We start from the raw sequence: 17,695 nt of genomic DNA, 5'->3' as shown, positions 1-17,695 counted from the left end.
ATGAGCTTCCATGTTGCTTGGCTAATTTATCACTGAACTTAGAATGTTTCCCATATAATGAAATCTGAATAGTCGGTATGTCTTGTATTCAGTGCAAATGGGATAATAATTACAAAAATGCTTTCTTGAAACGTCTTATAACCAAACATTTCTAGGAAGTTTTGCCAGGTCCAGTTACAAAAACAATGGAGATTTCTTTTCCCAGTTTTGCTAATTCCAGACAATTCTGTGGCTGGGTTCTGATGTAAAAGGTATTTAGCTGTCTTAAACGTGGTGGCAGAAGGTGGATTGGCAGTGATCTATAGGACCTGCCAAGTTACGCATGAGTACTCGCTGTGGAATTTACAATGGAATCCATCCACTGCTCCCAGAAGAGGCACAGGACCTCAAGGTCCAGTGTTCCAACCTAAAACCTGTCAAAATGCGCTTATTAAAATTAATGTGGCCTTTCAGGAAAAACCTTTATTTTGTTTATAGTTTATCTGAAATAATTTTATATCTCCATGGTTTAAGTGCCTCATGCCATATCTTAGATGAGTGTTTACAGAAAATAAGCTATTTCCTAGAATTACACTGGATACATTTATTTCCACCATGAGACAGACATATTTTCAATTTCACAGCATCACCTGTACCCGCTCTACACTTTCCTTCACACTTTATACTGTTAGTAGTAAACAAAAAGCTACACCAGTGCTAAAGAGAATTATGCAAGTAGAGGCTTTTCTGTGACTTCGAGGTGGTGGTCAAAAAGGCAAAGAGAATATTAGGGAAGATTAGAAAAGAAATGGCAAACAAAATAGAAAACATCCTCGCCTCGGTGTGCTTGCATCTGAATGCAGTTTCAGGCCCCCGTTTCAGAAAATTATACTAGAACTAGAAGAGTACAGAGAAGGACTCTGAGGTTGATCTAAGGTATTTTTTATGAGTACTGACTGAATAATTTAAGACTCCTCAGCTCAGAAAACAAACATCTTTGAGGGTGATATTTTGGAGTTCTGTAAAATCCTGAACGGGTAAGAGAAGGTAAATTGGGAATTCACTGTTTTTCATAACCGAAGAACTAATAGAAACAATGACATTAACAGGCAGCTTGTTAACAACAAACAAGAGGAAGTTTGTTTTTTCAAAACATTAATTGTTAAATTGAGAAATGCAGTACATTGTAGAAGCTAAAAGTTTTAAAAGGGTCCAGAAAGAACCTTCTTGGATACATATAGAATATTAGCCTATTTGTGGCTATTAAACATAATAGTCTGATGTGTCTTCCAGTGTAAGCATAACCACTATACTCTCCACTTATGAGAAGAAGGAAGAATATATTAGGAAGACCACTTTCTATATATCTTATTTTCATACCCTCTCTAAATATCCATTTATGGCAACTGTCAGAAACAGGACATTGGCCCAGCTTAGTGATACATTCTGATCTAACGTAGCCGTTCTTAAAGGGTATATTTAAATGTAAGCAAGCTTCTCTGTCTTGATAGCAGTTTTGTGAGGTGGTCCAGAATCTCAGTGGCAGGGAGTAACACACACGCTGTACATAATGTACAAGCAGATTTGTCATTGTTTATTTAGCACTCTAGCTGCTTAAGGAACTCTCTGGGGGTGAACAATGCCAAAACCAGTAAGACATCCCTGCTTGCAGAATTACAGACTACTCTGAAGAGCCAAAGGAGGGCACATGATTTACAACTTATCCCAATGAAAATCCAGATGTGAATTTAATCTCTTGATTACATTACATCCTGAAATATTTAATTAATGGATTCCTAGCTTATTCCATGAAAAGGTCACAAAATGTTGGAAACACACAGCCTGTGTAAGGCACTGTGAGGCAAGAAAATGTTATCTCAGGAGAGGGAGACAGTAACTACATTTTTATATATAGTTTTATTCCATTTCTCTGATTATCTGTATGTAACATAACTGTATCCAGTCATTTCTAAAATTTGGGTAATATTCCATGCTTCAGTGAACTGAATCTTCTTGGTTTAATGGGAAATCAGAAAACTAAGGAGGAGATGGGCATTGCTGGATGGCAGGGAATGTGAAGCCCCTTGTTTCTACTAGCACGCACATCAGCTTCAGCCAGGTCTGTACTTTTCTGTAGATCAAAGCAAGCCTTAAAACAGGCAAGAAAAATAGGTTGGGTGGGGTTCTGTGAAACTCTGAAAAAAGCCCAAAGACTTAATGGAAACATTTTAAAACCCCGCTACAAGGAAAAGGTTTGAAATGTGTATGTAACTTGGCCAGTGAGGTTAAACCTCTTTTCTCGCTGTTTCATGTCAGTTTCCTTCATTAACTGTCCCTGGATTCTCTAGAGAAAAAACATGCAAATTTGCATTTGATTTATAGAACTAAGTGCACTGTTAGCTGGTAGTAAATTAAAACTAACCATTCATTTTTCTTCCAATAGGCCAAGTTGATAGAGTTCAGTCCTCTGAGGGCAACTGATGTTAGACTTCCAAGTGGAGCAGCGTTTGTTATTGCTAACAGTTGTGTTGAAATGAATAAAGCAGCAACTTCTCATTACAATATTAGGGTAATGGAGTGTCGTCTGGCTACAAAGGTAATGTATGGCTTTTGTCAAACTCTAATGAAACCTTCATGTAAATATGTCCTTTTCCCCACTTCTGACCAATCACGTCTATTTACTTTAACACCTGGCTAGGTGCTACTTTAAGTAGCCTTTTTCTTTTCAGAACCAGACACCGCCGTCTGCGCGGCACCAGAACTCCTGCAGGGTTTAACGGTCGTATAAAGACTGTGCCCTTATATAGACGGTTCTGTGATTCAGTTCTATTTAATTTATTTGGTATTATATTTGAATGGAGGAAATATGTCTATTTTTCAGCAAAAAATATTCTCACTTAATAAAATAGACTGTTTCTAATTAAAGCTGAATAATGACAAATAATGGAAAGCAACCAGTGTGGTCACATGTTTATATGTATATATGGTAATAGATGTGTATTTTGCAGGATTTAGAGGACATCAAAGCCACTAATTAGAAGCCTGGAAATATTACTGGAAGGGTGAATAGCAGCATGTATGTTAGCATGAAGTTTGAAGAGGCTTGACTTAAAGCTAAACATTTAGGTTGTGCTGCCAGGTTACAGCTTGCAACTATCTCTAAAATACATGCAATCTGAACAGGACAAATCCAAGTTCCACTGTAATTCTGGATGTAGTAGACCATACATTTAGGAATATGTAGATACAGGGTTTGATTGTAGCCTGTTGTAGAAATACAGAGGATTATTCTTTGTTTGATTAAAGTGAGGAGTAAGTACACCAGTTCACTGCAACTATCGCTAACGGAGTGGTCTGTGACAGAATAGAATTTGGGTCACAAAGTTCTGACAAAAGTTTTAAAAATTGCACTGTGAAAGTCTTTGCCACAAGACATTCAGGTCCAAATCTGAGCAATACTCAGAAGTACTTTGAGCATGTGCCGACATAACAATTTTGTGAAAAATTATCATAGTTTATGCTAAAAAAGAGATTCGAAGAGTTTATCAGATATTGACCAAACAATTCAAAATGTGGTGGTCGGAGTGGTTTTCCAGGAGGGAAGCTAAAGAAGCCAAACTTTTTAAGAAGAAGCTAGAACTTTTTAAAGAAGCTAGACTTTTAAAGTGGGCTGTAAACACAAGTATGAAGAACATGGCTGCATTGTAGTAGTGTGTAAGATATGGTAAAAATAATAGCACCAATGCCCATAGTTAAAGCTGTTGTCATTAAAGTTAACACAAGATTCTTAGACCTTCAGTGGAATTAAGGTAAGGACCTCTATGTGTAGGTTCTGGCATATCTGAAAAACCTCTAATTTAGGACAGTTAGTTGACTGACTAGCTCTTTTAGGAAGAGGTTTTTTTGGAAATTATTTTACATAAGAGACACCTTCACATGTGATCTATTTTAAAAGGCAAACCCTGACAATAAATGTGTTAGGTTGTAAGGCCTTTTAAAATATTGTTCTGTATACCAGATTTTGTGACTTACATCACAGTTTTCTAAATTGCTTTAAATTATTGGTCATGCGTAGTAAACTGCAAAGGGTGGTGAGGAAGGATGATTTTTTACGCTCACATTAGCTGTGATGCAATCTCTGAAAAAGTACCTTTAGCAGATGCGTGATTTTAAGGAGACTAACATACACCTGTCTATTTTTAAACATAGGCTACCCAGCTGGAAAAGCTGCACACACAAAAAATATGTTGAGCCAGGAAAAGCCTGTCTTTAGGAACAGGTTGCAATGGGGTGAAAGAGGGCAGGTATGTAAGTGGAAGCAGGGAAGTTTTTAAAGCACAGTTAAGGTAATGCAAATATGAAATAACATGCTGGGCCTCACCATAATGCTTTAAAGGAAATTCTTATCAGTAAGTGCCTTTGGATAGACTTTCTTCCTCTCCTGCTTTAGTCCATTCTAGTATTTCATGCTCTATCTTTGCAGAAAGCTCCATGTCAGTAAAGAGACCAACACAACATATCCCTGCTGGCATCAGTGCAGAACATTTTGATGTCGCTGTGTCTTACAGCAAGTGAGCTCTTGATTATCCTCACAATTATCTTTCTCAGGGCCTGCAGAGCACTCACAATTCCAAGGGAAATTAACATGTCCTTTGTATTTTGGAAGACTCGCGCGGTAGGTGCTGCAGGGTGAATGTGAGCATTAGTGAGTGCCGAGCTCTCTCCATGCTTCGTAGCGTGTGTTTCACTTCACTTTCAGCTACAGAGCGGTGCCAAGAACGTCTGCAAACTGGGATGCCATAAAATCAGCTAGCGTCTGTTAAATGTGGAAAGATGCTGAGATGGCATTATAGAAAAGTAAAGTACAAGAAAGTGATGTTGCTATGTAAGGGCTAAGTATTCCTACACTTACTCCTAGTCAGGCTTTCTTTTATTTATGTTTGTCCCATCATGTACTGAGTATGTTTTACTCTTGCAATTACTTACAGTGCTCCACTGTGCCTGTGTTGAACAGTAAAGGCTAGAGATGCTATATCCTGGCAGTTAAGAGCCAGCTGGATAATGTCCACATCTTTAATCCATCTAGTCAGAGATCATCAGGAAAATATCCAACTGTGGGATCAGTATTGGGAATACTTTTGTACACTTAATAGATGGGATTTTTTCCGATTTCTGTTCTGTGTCCATTATAATTCGAGTTGCTGCAGCTAGATTTTTTTAAAACTCTTCTGTTTGCCCTTAACATTTTTCCCAATGTTAGAATTGCTGTAAGCGATATAAAACTTTCAAGAAAAAAAAAAAAACCAAAGAAACCCAAAACAAACGGCCCCCTGCCCACTGGTCTGAAGGGGTCAGTTTCCGTTTAGAACATTTCATCTGTGAAACACCAGGGTGGGCAGCTCGTCTGAAGGAGGACACTTCTCTTCAAGAACAGAAATGGGAATTGATGTGAGAATACATATGACAACTTTTTCTAGCAAGGGATTACTTATTAAAAAAGTGCACAGATTTTTGTTGACTTATAGAGCATTATATGATTTTTTTCTAAGTTCTAAGCTCCTTTTAGTTTCTGGTAATAAAGTCTAGGCGTTGCTGAACATCAGGATTAAATTATGGGGAAAAAAATTTCCATTCGTTTAGCACCTTGAGACAGAAGATTTAAGATCATGTCACAAGTGTGCACCAATCACATACAAGACATTGAATATTTAAAATAAACTATATGAAGCAATAATTGTTATTCTAATTGGTCAATACTTAGATTAGATTAAATAAATACAGTTAGATTAAAGCTGTGGCATTCTAGATAGTCAGAGCCTGTGAAAACCAGGCCAGAAGTGACCTAATCAGTGTTTTACCTGAAAATTTTCTAACTCTGATTTCTACATTAGCCACTAAACTGTGTTGCTTCTTTCTCTACCACTGAACATACAAAACTGTGTTTTAGATAGCAGCAGAGTCCTATGATGAGACTTTTGATTGGATTGTGTTTGTTCTGCTCTACTAAGTTTCACATAAACCTTAACAAGGCACTAGATGGCACCAAAAGTGGTTAGTTTTTCTATACTGCAATACAGCAAAACTAGAAAAGCCCCTGCAAAGTCCTGTTGGAGGAGAGCAGCAGGGTAAAACCTGCAGCAGATACCTGGGTAGCAGATGTCCTCCTGTTTGAGCGACCGGTTTCATGCTGTAACTTTGCACAAAACAAAGCAAATACTTTTCAGGCATGTATGCAAATCCCATGAATTTTTTAACCTAAGAAGTTAAACACATAGTAGATAGCTTTACTGAATGGAGGCCTAAATGATTTCAAACACTTCTGGTTCAAAATCTGTGTTGAAAAGAGTAACAAAACACACTGGGTGAAATCTTGGCCCTATTGATGAGAGAATCTCCACTGATTCGAATGGAAACAGGATTTCTTTCCTTGGTCTTTCTGCACTGCTTTAAACACTCTGCAAGCATGCAGCCTGATCTGGCATTTTTGGAAGCTTTAATCTCAATGTAAGTGGTGCAAAATTGGAGGTATGTCATGTACTCATAAATCCAGTAAAATTACCTTGGCGTGTCCTGCTAATCTGTCTTTTAACACTGTTGTAGTCTATCTGAATTAAAGGTGGTGTGTCATTAGTAGGATCCCACAATGACCACTTAATAATCCCCTATCATTTATAACATCAGAAATATTCCACCTCATGAAAACATGAGGAAAGCTGCTCTACTTTGCCCTGAGCTATTTTCATTAGGCATAGGAGAACATCATCGCATTTCAGTGACCTACAGAAAAGCCTCTCTGACGTTTCTCCTTTAAGGACTCTCGCATGTTAAAATAACTACTGACAATTGCCAAAGCATCACAAAGATTTAAAGCATGACATCCCTGTTGGATCTAAAAAAACCTGTATCTATATCTATTTATAGCTAATTAGAATAATGATAATCATGTAGGAACAGAGCCGATTCTGACTAACCCATCGTAACCTTCTTGTAAGGCTGAACACTTTCTTTCAATTAGATGTGAAAATAATGCTCTTACTTAGAATACCCTAACGACTAGGGATTGAGAAAGATTCCAGTTAATTTTCCATTATAAATCTTACGTCTACTTTCATATTTTTCGGGCTGTTATGACAAAGTTAGGTTGTAACCACAACCTCAAGCGCTCAACTTCATCAGAGAACTCCAGGAGCGTCTGGGAAAGGTCTAACCTTAGAGCCAATTCTAACAGTACAGAAACAGACTTCTTGGAGATTTTTAGTGTTACAGTGTTATGGCATATGTATATGGAGCTGTCTGAATGCAGCTTGAAAATGATAGCAGTTGTTTGAGGTAGTAACTTCTGTGGAAAAGGGAGGATCGTTGATCTGATATCTAAACAAATAATGCCAGTAGGGTTTTTACAGAGAATGTCTAACCTGGGCAGGGGGAATCTTTCATTCACAGACCTTTTATAAATAAACATACTGGGTATCTGCTATGAACTGATAGAAATTGTTTTTTGATGGTTCCCAGTCAAGAAGTGAAAAGAGCAAATGAGTCTTAAAGCTGCTTATGGACGAATTAATGTTAGTTTAAAACTAGAAGGCAAAGTATTATCTGTTTTTTTGTTAGTGTTTTTTTTTTTTTTTGAATTTTAGCTTCTCTCAAAGTCAAAAGGCTTGGACTGGAAAAAAATACTGAAACTCCAAGATGTGCAAGTCAAGCTAGCAGTTAGCCTAGAGGAAATGCTGACCATTGTCGAGGAGGTATTTCACCCTGAGCCTTACAGCACAGAGGAAATTTGTAAATGCCTGGGAATTAGCCTGGAGGAGCTCCGCACTCAGATCCTTAGTCAAAACACACAAGATGGTAAGTGTATATGAAATAATGTTCTTTAGTTTACAATATCTGTATTAGATAAAATGGTTATATATTAATAAGTAAAGCACATGGAAGTCTTGCCAGAGTAGTTGCCCAGAATCTTAGAGGGCAAGTGAAAGAACTGATATTATGATTTTCATTCTAACCTTTAACCTAAAATAGAGTGAAGCTGATTTTGATTAAATTGTTTATAAAATGGTAGAAACAGCAGATCACTTACTACTTTACATTAGCCTGTACTGTTCTGGAATCATCTTCAAATAACCCAAGCTTTATTCTAGGGAAAAAAATGTAAGCTAGACTTTCTTTTAAACCATAGTTCTAACAAAACCAAACATTTTGGATAGATAACACCAAGAAAATGAATGCTGAACACTCTCCCTTAACTGACGTTAAAGACCAGCATAGATGGAGCTTATGTTTTTGCTTTTAACACATGATCCCTTCATAAAACATAAATTGAGTAGCATGTTTTCTAGATCTCTCCCTGAGAAATAAGTTTCTGTCACTGGAAGTATTTTTGTTTCTTTGAGAAAAATGTTGGTGGAGGTGAACAATTTAATATTTAAAATATGTCCCTTGTGTTCCTGCTGATGATTACATCACGTAGTCATGAGTATGGGCACACATGAAATGCTTCTATAAGAATTGTTCTAGATGTATATAATAGGGTTGCTAGTAATACTAAATAATAGAGAAAGATTTATGAAATGATTAATTTGCATTGAATGGTTTCAGGGAAGTATATAGTTAATGTATATTTATTAATAACTCATATATACACTGATGCTTATATTTTGATAATCTGCATTTATGGAGCTATTGTAAACATCATTTATTGACCAGGAAGCAGAATCTGAAACTACAGCCCCTGTTTTGTGTCCCAGTGGTATAAGAGAGCATAAAACTATATTATTGTCTAATTACACTGCTAGAGGGGTGCCAGCGCGGACTGTGGAATCTGCATCCAGCTCTTCATCGCTATAGAAAGCGTTACGATAACTCTGTGTGCTGCGTGTACATGAGGAATGTAGTGAACCGTGTACCGGCACTCTCCAACATTTTCACGGGAAACTGTAGGGTTCTAAGTCTTTTATATTGTCCTTTTACTCTCCCCTTTTTAAAAAAATATAAGGCTAGTAACTTACAGATGTTTATACTCCATCTACCTGGTTTATAAAACAAAATTCTACAGTTCTGTAGAATTGAATTGTTTATACAAGTTACTTAATTTTTTTTTCAAAAACCAAAGCCTGGATGAAAAAATCAAACATAAAAGCAATAGAGGAAAGTCAAGGGAATGTTATACTGTGGCTCAGAATAGTGCTTGCAGATGTTTGCTGAACGGAATCTCTTAAATTTGCATGACTGTGATTTCATTTGATAAGGCCAATTAAAGTGGGTTATACTGTAAGCCTCTTTTCATGTAGAATATAAAATTAAATAACAGATTTCTGTAAAACTGTACTCAAAGAAGAAACAAGACAGACACGGAGGGAAGGAATCTAAATCCACTGTTTGTTTTTGTTACACACTAAACAAATTACATTTTATGTTGGCTTTGGAAAAGCAGCGGCTGTTTGACAAAAATATTTTTCTTCCTTCCCCTCTACTTTCCCACTATATTTTAATGACAAAGCCTGGCTTCTTCATGCGAGAAAAAACATACCAATAAATAAGTAATCTCTGCAGAGAATTTCAAAATGTTGCTGAACTTCATGTTACATAACACTTGAGATATCTTACTTTGTAAACATTTAGTCAACATTTCTGATAAAATACTATAAAGTGTAAAATATTTGCATGAGAAATGAAGTGTTAATGTTAAATATTTTTAATATTTAACTACTAGTTAAATATTGACTATTAATATTAGTTAAATATTTTATATATTAGTTAAATCATTTACTAGAGTCTCAGTTCTCTCTCTAGCTGAATATAAATTGTCAGCACTTTTCATTTTTTTCGTTATTTAAAGTCCAGTGATGCTTACTAATAATGTTTTCCACTTACATTGCATCTTATGTTTAAGGACCTGAAAGTGCTTTTTTAATATATACATATATATATATATATGTGTGTGTGTGTGCATATATGTATATGTGTGTGTATATACATATTATTTTAGCCTTAAGTCCACCTTCGCCTCTACTCTTCCAGCAACAAGTATGTGTACTATACACTTATATAAAGTTTTATATGCTTACGTAAGACTGACCAAGTCAGAACTGCAGAGCCCAAAGACAAACGGGGTGGACAGGCTCCGGGCAGGTCCCAGGCTGGGTCTGGCAGCACAGCAGCTTTGCATCCTGCTTTGTAGGCAGATAATAAAGGATTTCTGCAGCATCTCTGCTGCACAGCCCCTCGTTCCCCAGGTTTGGAGAAGTACGGATGGTGCATAAAGCCTCTGTAGCCTTCTTGTAGTTGTTCCTTGGCCAACTCAAAATCCTGAGTTTAAATCCCCCTTGCAAATGTTTACACATGGATTGCACTTGTGGCTTGTGAGCATCTCTAGAACAAATAATATTTATTACTTTCTAAGGTGCACTATGCTATAATTTTGGCTTGGACGTGAGTGCTTCACAGAACATTTAGCGTGCGGTGGTTGTGGGACATTAAGTATTTATAAGCCTCACCACAAAAGGATATTCTTCTGTTAAACAGTGTATTCCTTTAACCGTAAAATGTTTTTCCTTCCTAAATGAGGTATTCTTTAAACCCATTTTTCCCTTTCCCATATAAAATATAATCTAATTTTGACATTCAAACATGAGAATGGAATTATCCTGGGAGCAGAAGGCATCCATTTTCTGTGCGGGCTCGGCTGTTTAACTGCCCTCCCGTTTGTCCCCGGGAAAGATCGTTCTAAAACCCTGCTGTAGCTTCAACGTGCGGTATTTGAGTAGCCGCCGTCGCCAGCTAGCTTGTGTTAACGGCGGTCTGGGTGCAAGAACAGTTCTAACTTCATTTGCACAGACAAGTGTAGGCAGACGCGGACTTCCTGAGGCACGGCCGTAGCTGCGCCAGGCTGTTCTGGGACACGCAGCGCTGTCGCGCGCTACTAGGGAGTCCGTGTCTTACAAGGAGGGACGTTACCTCCAAACCGGTGACCTTGCGAGCGCTTCCCAGCTTGGTGCCTGCCCTGCGTCACGGAGCGGCGTGGGCGCGCGGGGCAGGCAGGCCTGGAGGCGTGCCACCGTTCAGGCCTGGGCACTGACTTGCAAAAGCCTTGTTACAGCTAGCATTCCTCTGGAGAAAGAGTTACTACCGTAAGGGTTACTACTAAGCTACGAGCTACTACTAAGAGTTACTACAGTAGTTACCATAATCTCAGAGCAGGTGTCTGCTGAATGGGTCACCGAATCCAGCAATGACTTGTCCCCTGGCTTACTTTCAGAAAGCCTGATTGCAAACAGTTACTTGAGCAGTCCCAGGAGAGTATGTTCCTCACTTAAGAGTAGGGGGTTCACACAATCTGGCTCGAATTAAAGCCATCTGGCAGCATTTTCTCATATACATTGTGAGTCAGAAACCTTCACCCTCTTCAGGTTCAATCAGCAGGATGCCTAACAGAGGAAGGTACTATTCCACATGAGTAATGCTGGTAGGAACTGCCCCCTACGTGGTTTTGAGTTGGTGAGTTTTCCCCTGTAGTAAGTTTCTGACAGTCCCATCAGCCATGTGCAGCTTATTAATCTGCAGTGAAATATATCTTAAGAAGCTGCCACAGCAACCAGAAAAAATACATATAGGCTGAAGAGGCTGGTCTTTAGCTAAAGGTCAGCTAGAATTGTACAGGAAACCCTAAGGAAAAGCAATCTGCTGAAGAAATAACGAATAATCTGAGTTGCTGGGAAGCCACAAGGTTTAATTATAAAAAAGAAAAAAATTCTGTGTAAGTGGTATGGACACTTTCATTACACAATTTTCAAAACTTAAAATTGAAAATATGATGATAGAGTAGAAAACACACAGTAAACTTCTCTGCTATATTTAACTAACCCATGTTTGTTTGAGACTAATAGCCTAGGATTTTTGTTTGTTTTTAAGACATTTTATATGGATTTTAAACAAACTTTCATTAAAGCGAGTCTGGTAGCGTCTTAACATGTTGAAGGGCTCTTGCTGCAGAGCAAACTATTAGTGCATTGGAAAATTTAAGTGAATTCTATCTAGTTCAGGGATGATGTTACAGAAATCCTCTGCAGAGGATGCCGAGAACCCATGAAGTGTCAGCAAGAATCACTGACCTTCTCTGAAAAACAGGTGTGGACTGGCAACGCAAGGCAGTGAACAGTGGATGAATTCCGTGTGGAAGATTCACTCTGCCCACTTTGAACTTCAGAAATACGTTTAGTGAGGCTATGACCTGGAAGAAGGATTAGCTCTTGCAAAAGCAGGCTGGATGAAGGTAAAATGTGTTAAAAACTAAGTGACAAAACGGCACTTAGAACAGACATAAGTATAGGATCCTTTGTCCTCCTTAAAGTTTTCTTTGGTCTCATATTGCGTTTTCATATTTATTTTAATTTATTCTGATTTGTATTTGTTTCAATCCATAAAATGTATAGCCTCATTTCATCCCACAAGAAATTTTTTGTATGTGCAGCTGATACAATACAAAATAAATCACAGTTTCTGGATTGTTTGTTCAGAAGGGGGAAAAAAAGACCCCCAAGACTCTGCGCCAAAATCAATTCTGCAAGGCAGAGCTCCACAGAAAGCGGCAGCGAGGAAGTATGTAGTGATTTTCAAAGAATGTTTTTTGACAGCATGATTCTGGTCAGAGACTAAATCCTTAGCTGATATGAATCTCCTTCGGTCTGAATGGTGCTGTCTCCTTTTAAACAAACAAAGCACCTGCACTGGATCTTCTCCCAGATCTCTTTATGGAAGAAGCATTACTTTAGACTGGACCCAGACAGTTGCTCTTATGTCAGAGTGGCAGTCGGAGCTGGTGTCACTGCACCTGAGTTTTAGGAGTGTGGTGACCCTGGTTCTTCTCTAGTCACCGGAGAAAGGGGTACCGTACGGCAACTCAGGTCTCCAGTGGGATGAACAGTCCCCTAACTGGCCTTTTCACTGACGGGAGAGGGGGCTAAGGGTGTCTGTACCCCTAACTGGGAACTAAATTTAAGTGAGAGAATACAGGCCCTTAGAGTTTCCTGATTTAGGACAATATATTGAAATTTTCAGTCAGATGAAGTACCTAACTTCCATTAGCTGTAATAGGTTTAAACATCTAAATGCTTTTAAGAATCTGGCTTTAGGTCCCCGTACCTTGCTTTTATGCTCTCCTTTGAGTGCACAAAGAGAAAGCTCGTGTAACCCACTCCCGTGCAACAAGGGAAGGTTTACCTCTGAGGGCTTCAAGTTTTTTCCTTTCAGAGCCCTCCAGCCCTAGTGCAGATATAAACTAATCACTTGTGCACACTTTAAGTTTTTGTTTCTTCTAACCAAGGCAGAATGTGGCTTAGAAAATCATTCTTTTTTAACTATAAAAAAGTGGCTGCTTTCCCATGAAGCACACAGATTTTGATCAGCTCCTGCACTCTTCTAAAATCACTGGCTTCATAGCTCTTTGCCATAGTCCATTAATTCAGATCTTACTTAGGCGGAGTGATACATAGGCTGGTGATTTAGCAAGAAGATTCAAATATAGGTCTAATTTTTTTGAAATATCAGTTATGCTTTGCTATTTGTTATTATATTTAGATGGTTAATTGGACTGACTACCCATGCAACAGGTAGAAGAGGGTTTCTCTATTACAAGAGGCATTTGATATTGATAGCTGAAAATACATGGATTGTTCAGTTGTTTTAGAATAGGACTGAAAGAGTAAAGAGGTGTTTGATGTCCTGAAGGTAGTGTTACTTGAACAGAACATTGTTGGAGAGGAAAGGCAAACTATAAAAAATATCTTCTAAAAATAAGCATAATTTTCTGAAATAAAGTGCTGCCGCAAACCATCCAATAGCTAACGCAACATACCAGGCTCACCGATGCAAACGCGGTAAGTGTCCGCAACCGAGTCTGAGAACAACGTACAGCCACTTTCTCTCGTTTGAAAACTGCTTGAAAGGATTGCTTTTGCATACAGAGTGAAGGTAGCAAATCCTCCCCTCCATCGAGCGGCACGCTCCTCAGAGCGAATGCTGTCAAGGACGCAGCTCCGATTTTTGGGCTGACAGCCAGTTGCTGGAGCACCCATTCCGGTTGCCAGTTCATAACATGACAAGCAGAACACAACCCCAGAGAGTTTTAAGGTAATCTGGCCAGTAGAGCATTGCTCTACCAAAGGGTGGTCTCCGAATCAATCACAGCCTTTGGCAAGTCTTGTGCCTTACAATTGAAAACAGACATGTTTTCAGTTCATTCTTTGGGTTACTACTGTTCAATGGTGATTTACAAGAGAGTGTGAGCTATGGCAATCTCTCACGCAACTTTAGATATTCCCTAAATGAATGCACATTTAGCAATCTCCTTGCTCTAAAACAATGGCTTATAAGAAAAGAATATTTAAAGAGAAACCATCTTAAAAAAATGCCAAGCAGCCTTTCTCCAACATTCATAAATACCGAGGCATCACTCTGCAATACACCGTGCAAACAATTCCAGTAGCAACGAAATGCAGTGGGCTAAAACACACCTCTGAATGGGAAAACAGAATATGCCCCTCCCGTGTTAGTTAGCGATACTCTCAATAAGATGTTGTTTCTGTGGGGCACCTAATTTTTTCATTTCAATCCTCGTTTGAAATGCATTCAGAAGGCCTGTTCAGAAGACAGCAACACCATGTTTCTCGGTAGGGCCTGTACAGAATTACATAATAAATATCACCAGAAGACATATCACCAGTAGTGGAAAATTGATATGTTCAATGTTTCTCTATGATTTTAGCAGGTTTATTAATGTCTCCCTCAGTGCTACATTTTCAGCATATACAGTCCTGATTTACACTTACTGTTTTGGAGAAATGTAAAGGGATTAGGCAGATACTGATAAAGTTGTAGGCAGAAAGGGGTGCAGTCTGGAGTATACACGAGAGACTTAAACTGCACACATTTCTATTGCCAGTCTTTCAGGGACGATTTCTACATATAATTGCAAATGCAGATCGCTGAAGCCATCAGAAGTGGTTCCAGACCTTGGCTGCCTACACAGAACAGCCAAGCAGGAATCTGTGTGTTGGGGTCAGGTCACAAATTCTGTTTTAAATACATGGCTTGTTTGCCTTCTCTTGACTTTTTACCTCTGTTTGACTATTCCATCAGCCATTTTAAAAAGTGAGAGAGGTCGGAAACTGAAAGGAGAAAAGACGCCGTGTCCCGAAGGAGAATTCTTGCATAGAAGGAAAAGGAAGGACGTTCAGAGGTGCTCTAACAAGCACAAGTGTGCTACAGTGGAGAGGACATTAGGAAACATACTACAGTAGATGCTGCAAGTATAGGATAAGGTTCACTTCTCTAACTTTTACTCACACAAGCCAATTTGATCAGAAATCTGAGAAATTATATGATGTTACGCATGCACCTGGAGAGTAATACTTCCTCAATAACAGCTACAAGCCCACAGTATTAAAATCAACAGAACAATATTTTGGGAGAGAAAAAGCAGTGAACTATAACATGAACCTTGGCAAGACCATTCTTGGCTGTTAGGGGCGAACCTAATCCTCCAGTAACTAGGAGCACCTGGAGAAGCTTTCAGCCACAGCCATCCCCTTCCTCGTTATGCCCCCGCTCACAGGTTCCCACCCAGGCTCTGGGGAGTTCCCTGCCCTGATAGACACACAGGCCTAGGCACCCTCCCACCCATCCCAGAGAGGCTCCTCACGTTGCTATGGCATAGTAGCAAAAAAATCTTAGCTCATAGTCTTACGCTAGGCCTTGATCTTAGCACATCAATACTAAGCAGTACCTGGCTAGGCTTCTTGTCTCACCACGTCCTCAGAGGCAGCAGCGACCCTCCTGCAGGTAACGCACACTGAAGACCAACCTGTGGCTGTCTGAGCTCTTCAGTATGCCTGTTCTCCAGTGTTACTTAAGTTGGGGCGAGCCCATGTTATGGGCATATTTGAGAGTGGTTCCTTGCCTCTGCACCAGGAAACATGGGTAACAGCATTTTTATTAATGTCGGTTTCAGAAAACCCCCAGCTTTTTAATTAAGAAGATGGGAACTGTCACATAATTGACATGCAAATCAGGCCTGGTGCATTCACTCACAACCGCCTGTGCGCCCGCAGCTGCTGGCCAGGGCTTGCAGGGTGCAGTGCCCCTTTCTCGTGCTAACATGACTCAGTTTTGCTAATATTTCAAAACCGGAAGGTATTAGATGAATGTCCTAATACCTGTCACTGCTGTCTGTCAGCATGTCTGCTGCTCATTCTTCGACTTGTAACTTGCCTTTGCAAACAGAAAGGAGTAAATGGGTTGGTCCAGTGGCAGGCAGCAAGGAACCTGCACAGCTGGACGGGGATAATAAATGCGCAGCCCCGAGTGTGTGTGTGTGGGCGGGTTTCATATTCCTTGTATAATACCTGTGTGTTACGCTCATATGCACACTTCAGAATGGCTAAACTGAGTTAAGACATCTGTGAGGTGGTATAACATGACTTGCTTCTACAGTGTGGTTATGGAGGTAAAGTTTTGTATATGTCTAGATAAAATGTTTTAAAATGTAACCATTGCAAACATTTCTGAAGGATGTTTCTGTTTTTATTAAAGACTAATAGACTTAGATAATCCATTGTAATCACCATTGTAAATGTGATCACAGCTGCATTTACATGAAGAAAAGTTTTAATCTCCTGCATTTTTTAAAATGTTCTTTCTGATATGTGCATAAAATCAAAATGAAAAAATGCTAACATTTTAGTCTGCTGAACTCTAAATATATAAATACATAACTATTATATTAGGACCTTAATGAAGAATAAGTGAGTTTTTGCAGAAGACTTTCAGCCTACAGAGTTCTAATATAAACTATGAATTACTGAAACAAATGTAATTCTGCTATGTTTTTATATGTTCCCTTTTTAGTAGATATTAATGGATAACTATAGTATTTAATATTTTCATTTTGTTTAGTTTCTACTTTTAAGTTATACCAGCGTGCTAAGCATGTGTATAGTGAAGCAGCCAGAGTGCTGGAATTTAAGAAGATATGCGATGAGGCACCTGCCAATGCAATCCAGCTGCTGGGAGAATTAATGAACCAGAGCTATATCAGCTGCAGGGAAATGTATGAATGCAGCTGTCCTGAACTGGATCGGCTGGTAGACATCTGCCTGTAAGTCTTGACCTCAATGAAGAGTAATTGCCTGTTGAGAATATTGTTTGAATTGATGAGAAAATATGACATCATTGGCTATTGCAATTTTAAAATGAAAGTATTGTCTCTTATTACAGAATTAATCTCCTGCAGGGACACTGCATGGTCAATTGTTTCCCTACTGACGTCTATGTAATACTTTCAGATGAAAGCTCTGGTTTATGGCTTTATTACAGACTTGGCTTTTGGACTGACTCATCATCACAAGTGTTACGCTAGATTATGTTGGCTCTCCTCTTTTCTGTGTTGAAGAAGAAGTCATAATTGGTTTTCTTAGAACATCATCTTAGTTGTTCTGTTGAAACTGTAACTTTCTGCATCTTTCTTAACCGTTTCAGTACTGCCACCATGGAAATGCCAGGGTATGAGCAAGCTGTTCTAACTTCTTTGGTTGCCTTGAAATCAAAATGTAGTACTTGCATTCTATTTAATATTTAATCCATTCCACAGCTCTTGCTCTTCCTTCGAGAGGACCTTGCTTAGTTTGGGAAACTGCCCTAAGCCGGAGAGTTAAAAGGCCAA

The 17,695-nt window shown here is 38.9% G+C and overlaps 1 protein-coding gene across 1 annotated transcript in view; it reads left to right on the top strand.

The window, feature by feature from the left end:
- GALK2 (galactokinase 2) overlaps positions 1-17,695 on the top strand; it is a 52,919-nt gene that overhangs the window by 26,755 nt on the left and 8,469 nt on the right. Inside the window, exons 7-9 of the mRNA XM_068958678.1 lie at positions 2,423-2,575; positions 7,617-7,827; positions 16,930-17,131. Coding sequence (XP_068814779.1) covers positions 2,423-2,575; positions 7,617-7,827; positions 16,930-17,131 — 566 coding nt within the window. The remainder of the gene's footprint in view (positions 1-2,422; positions 2,576-7,616; positions 7,828-16,929; positions 17,132-17,695) is intronic.

This window comes from Struthio camelus, chromosome 12 (assembly GCF_040807025.1).
Source record: "Struthio camelus isolate bStrCam1 chromosome 12, bStrCam1.hap1, whole genome shotgun sequence".
NCBI lineage: Eukaryota > Metazoa > Chordata > Aves > Struthioniformes > Struthionidae > Struthio > Struthio camelus.
The sequence above is the reverse complement of the archived record's forward strand: the minus strand, read 5'-3'. Positions and strand labels throughout refer to the sequence as shown.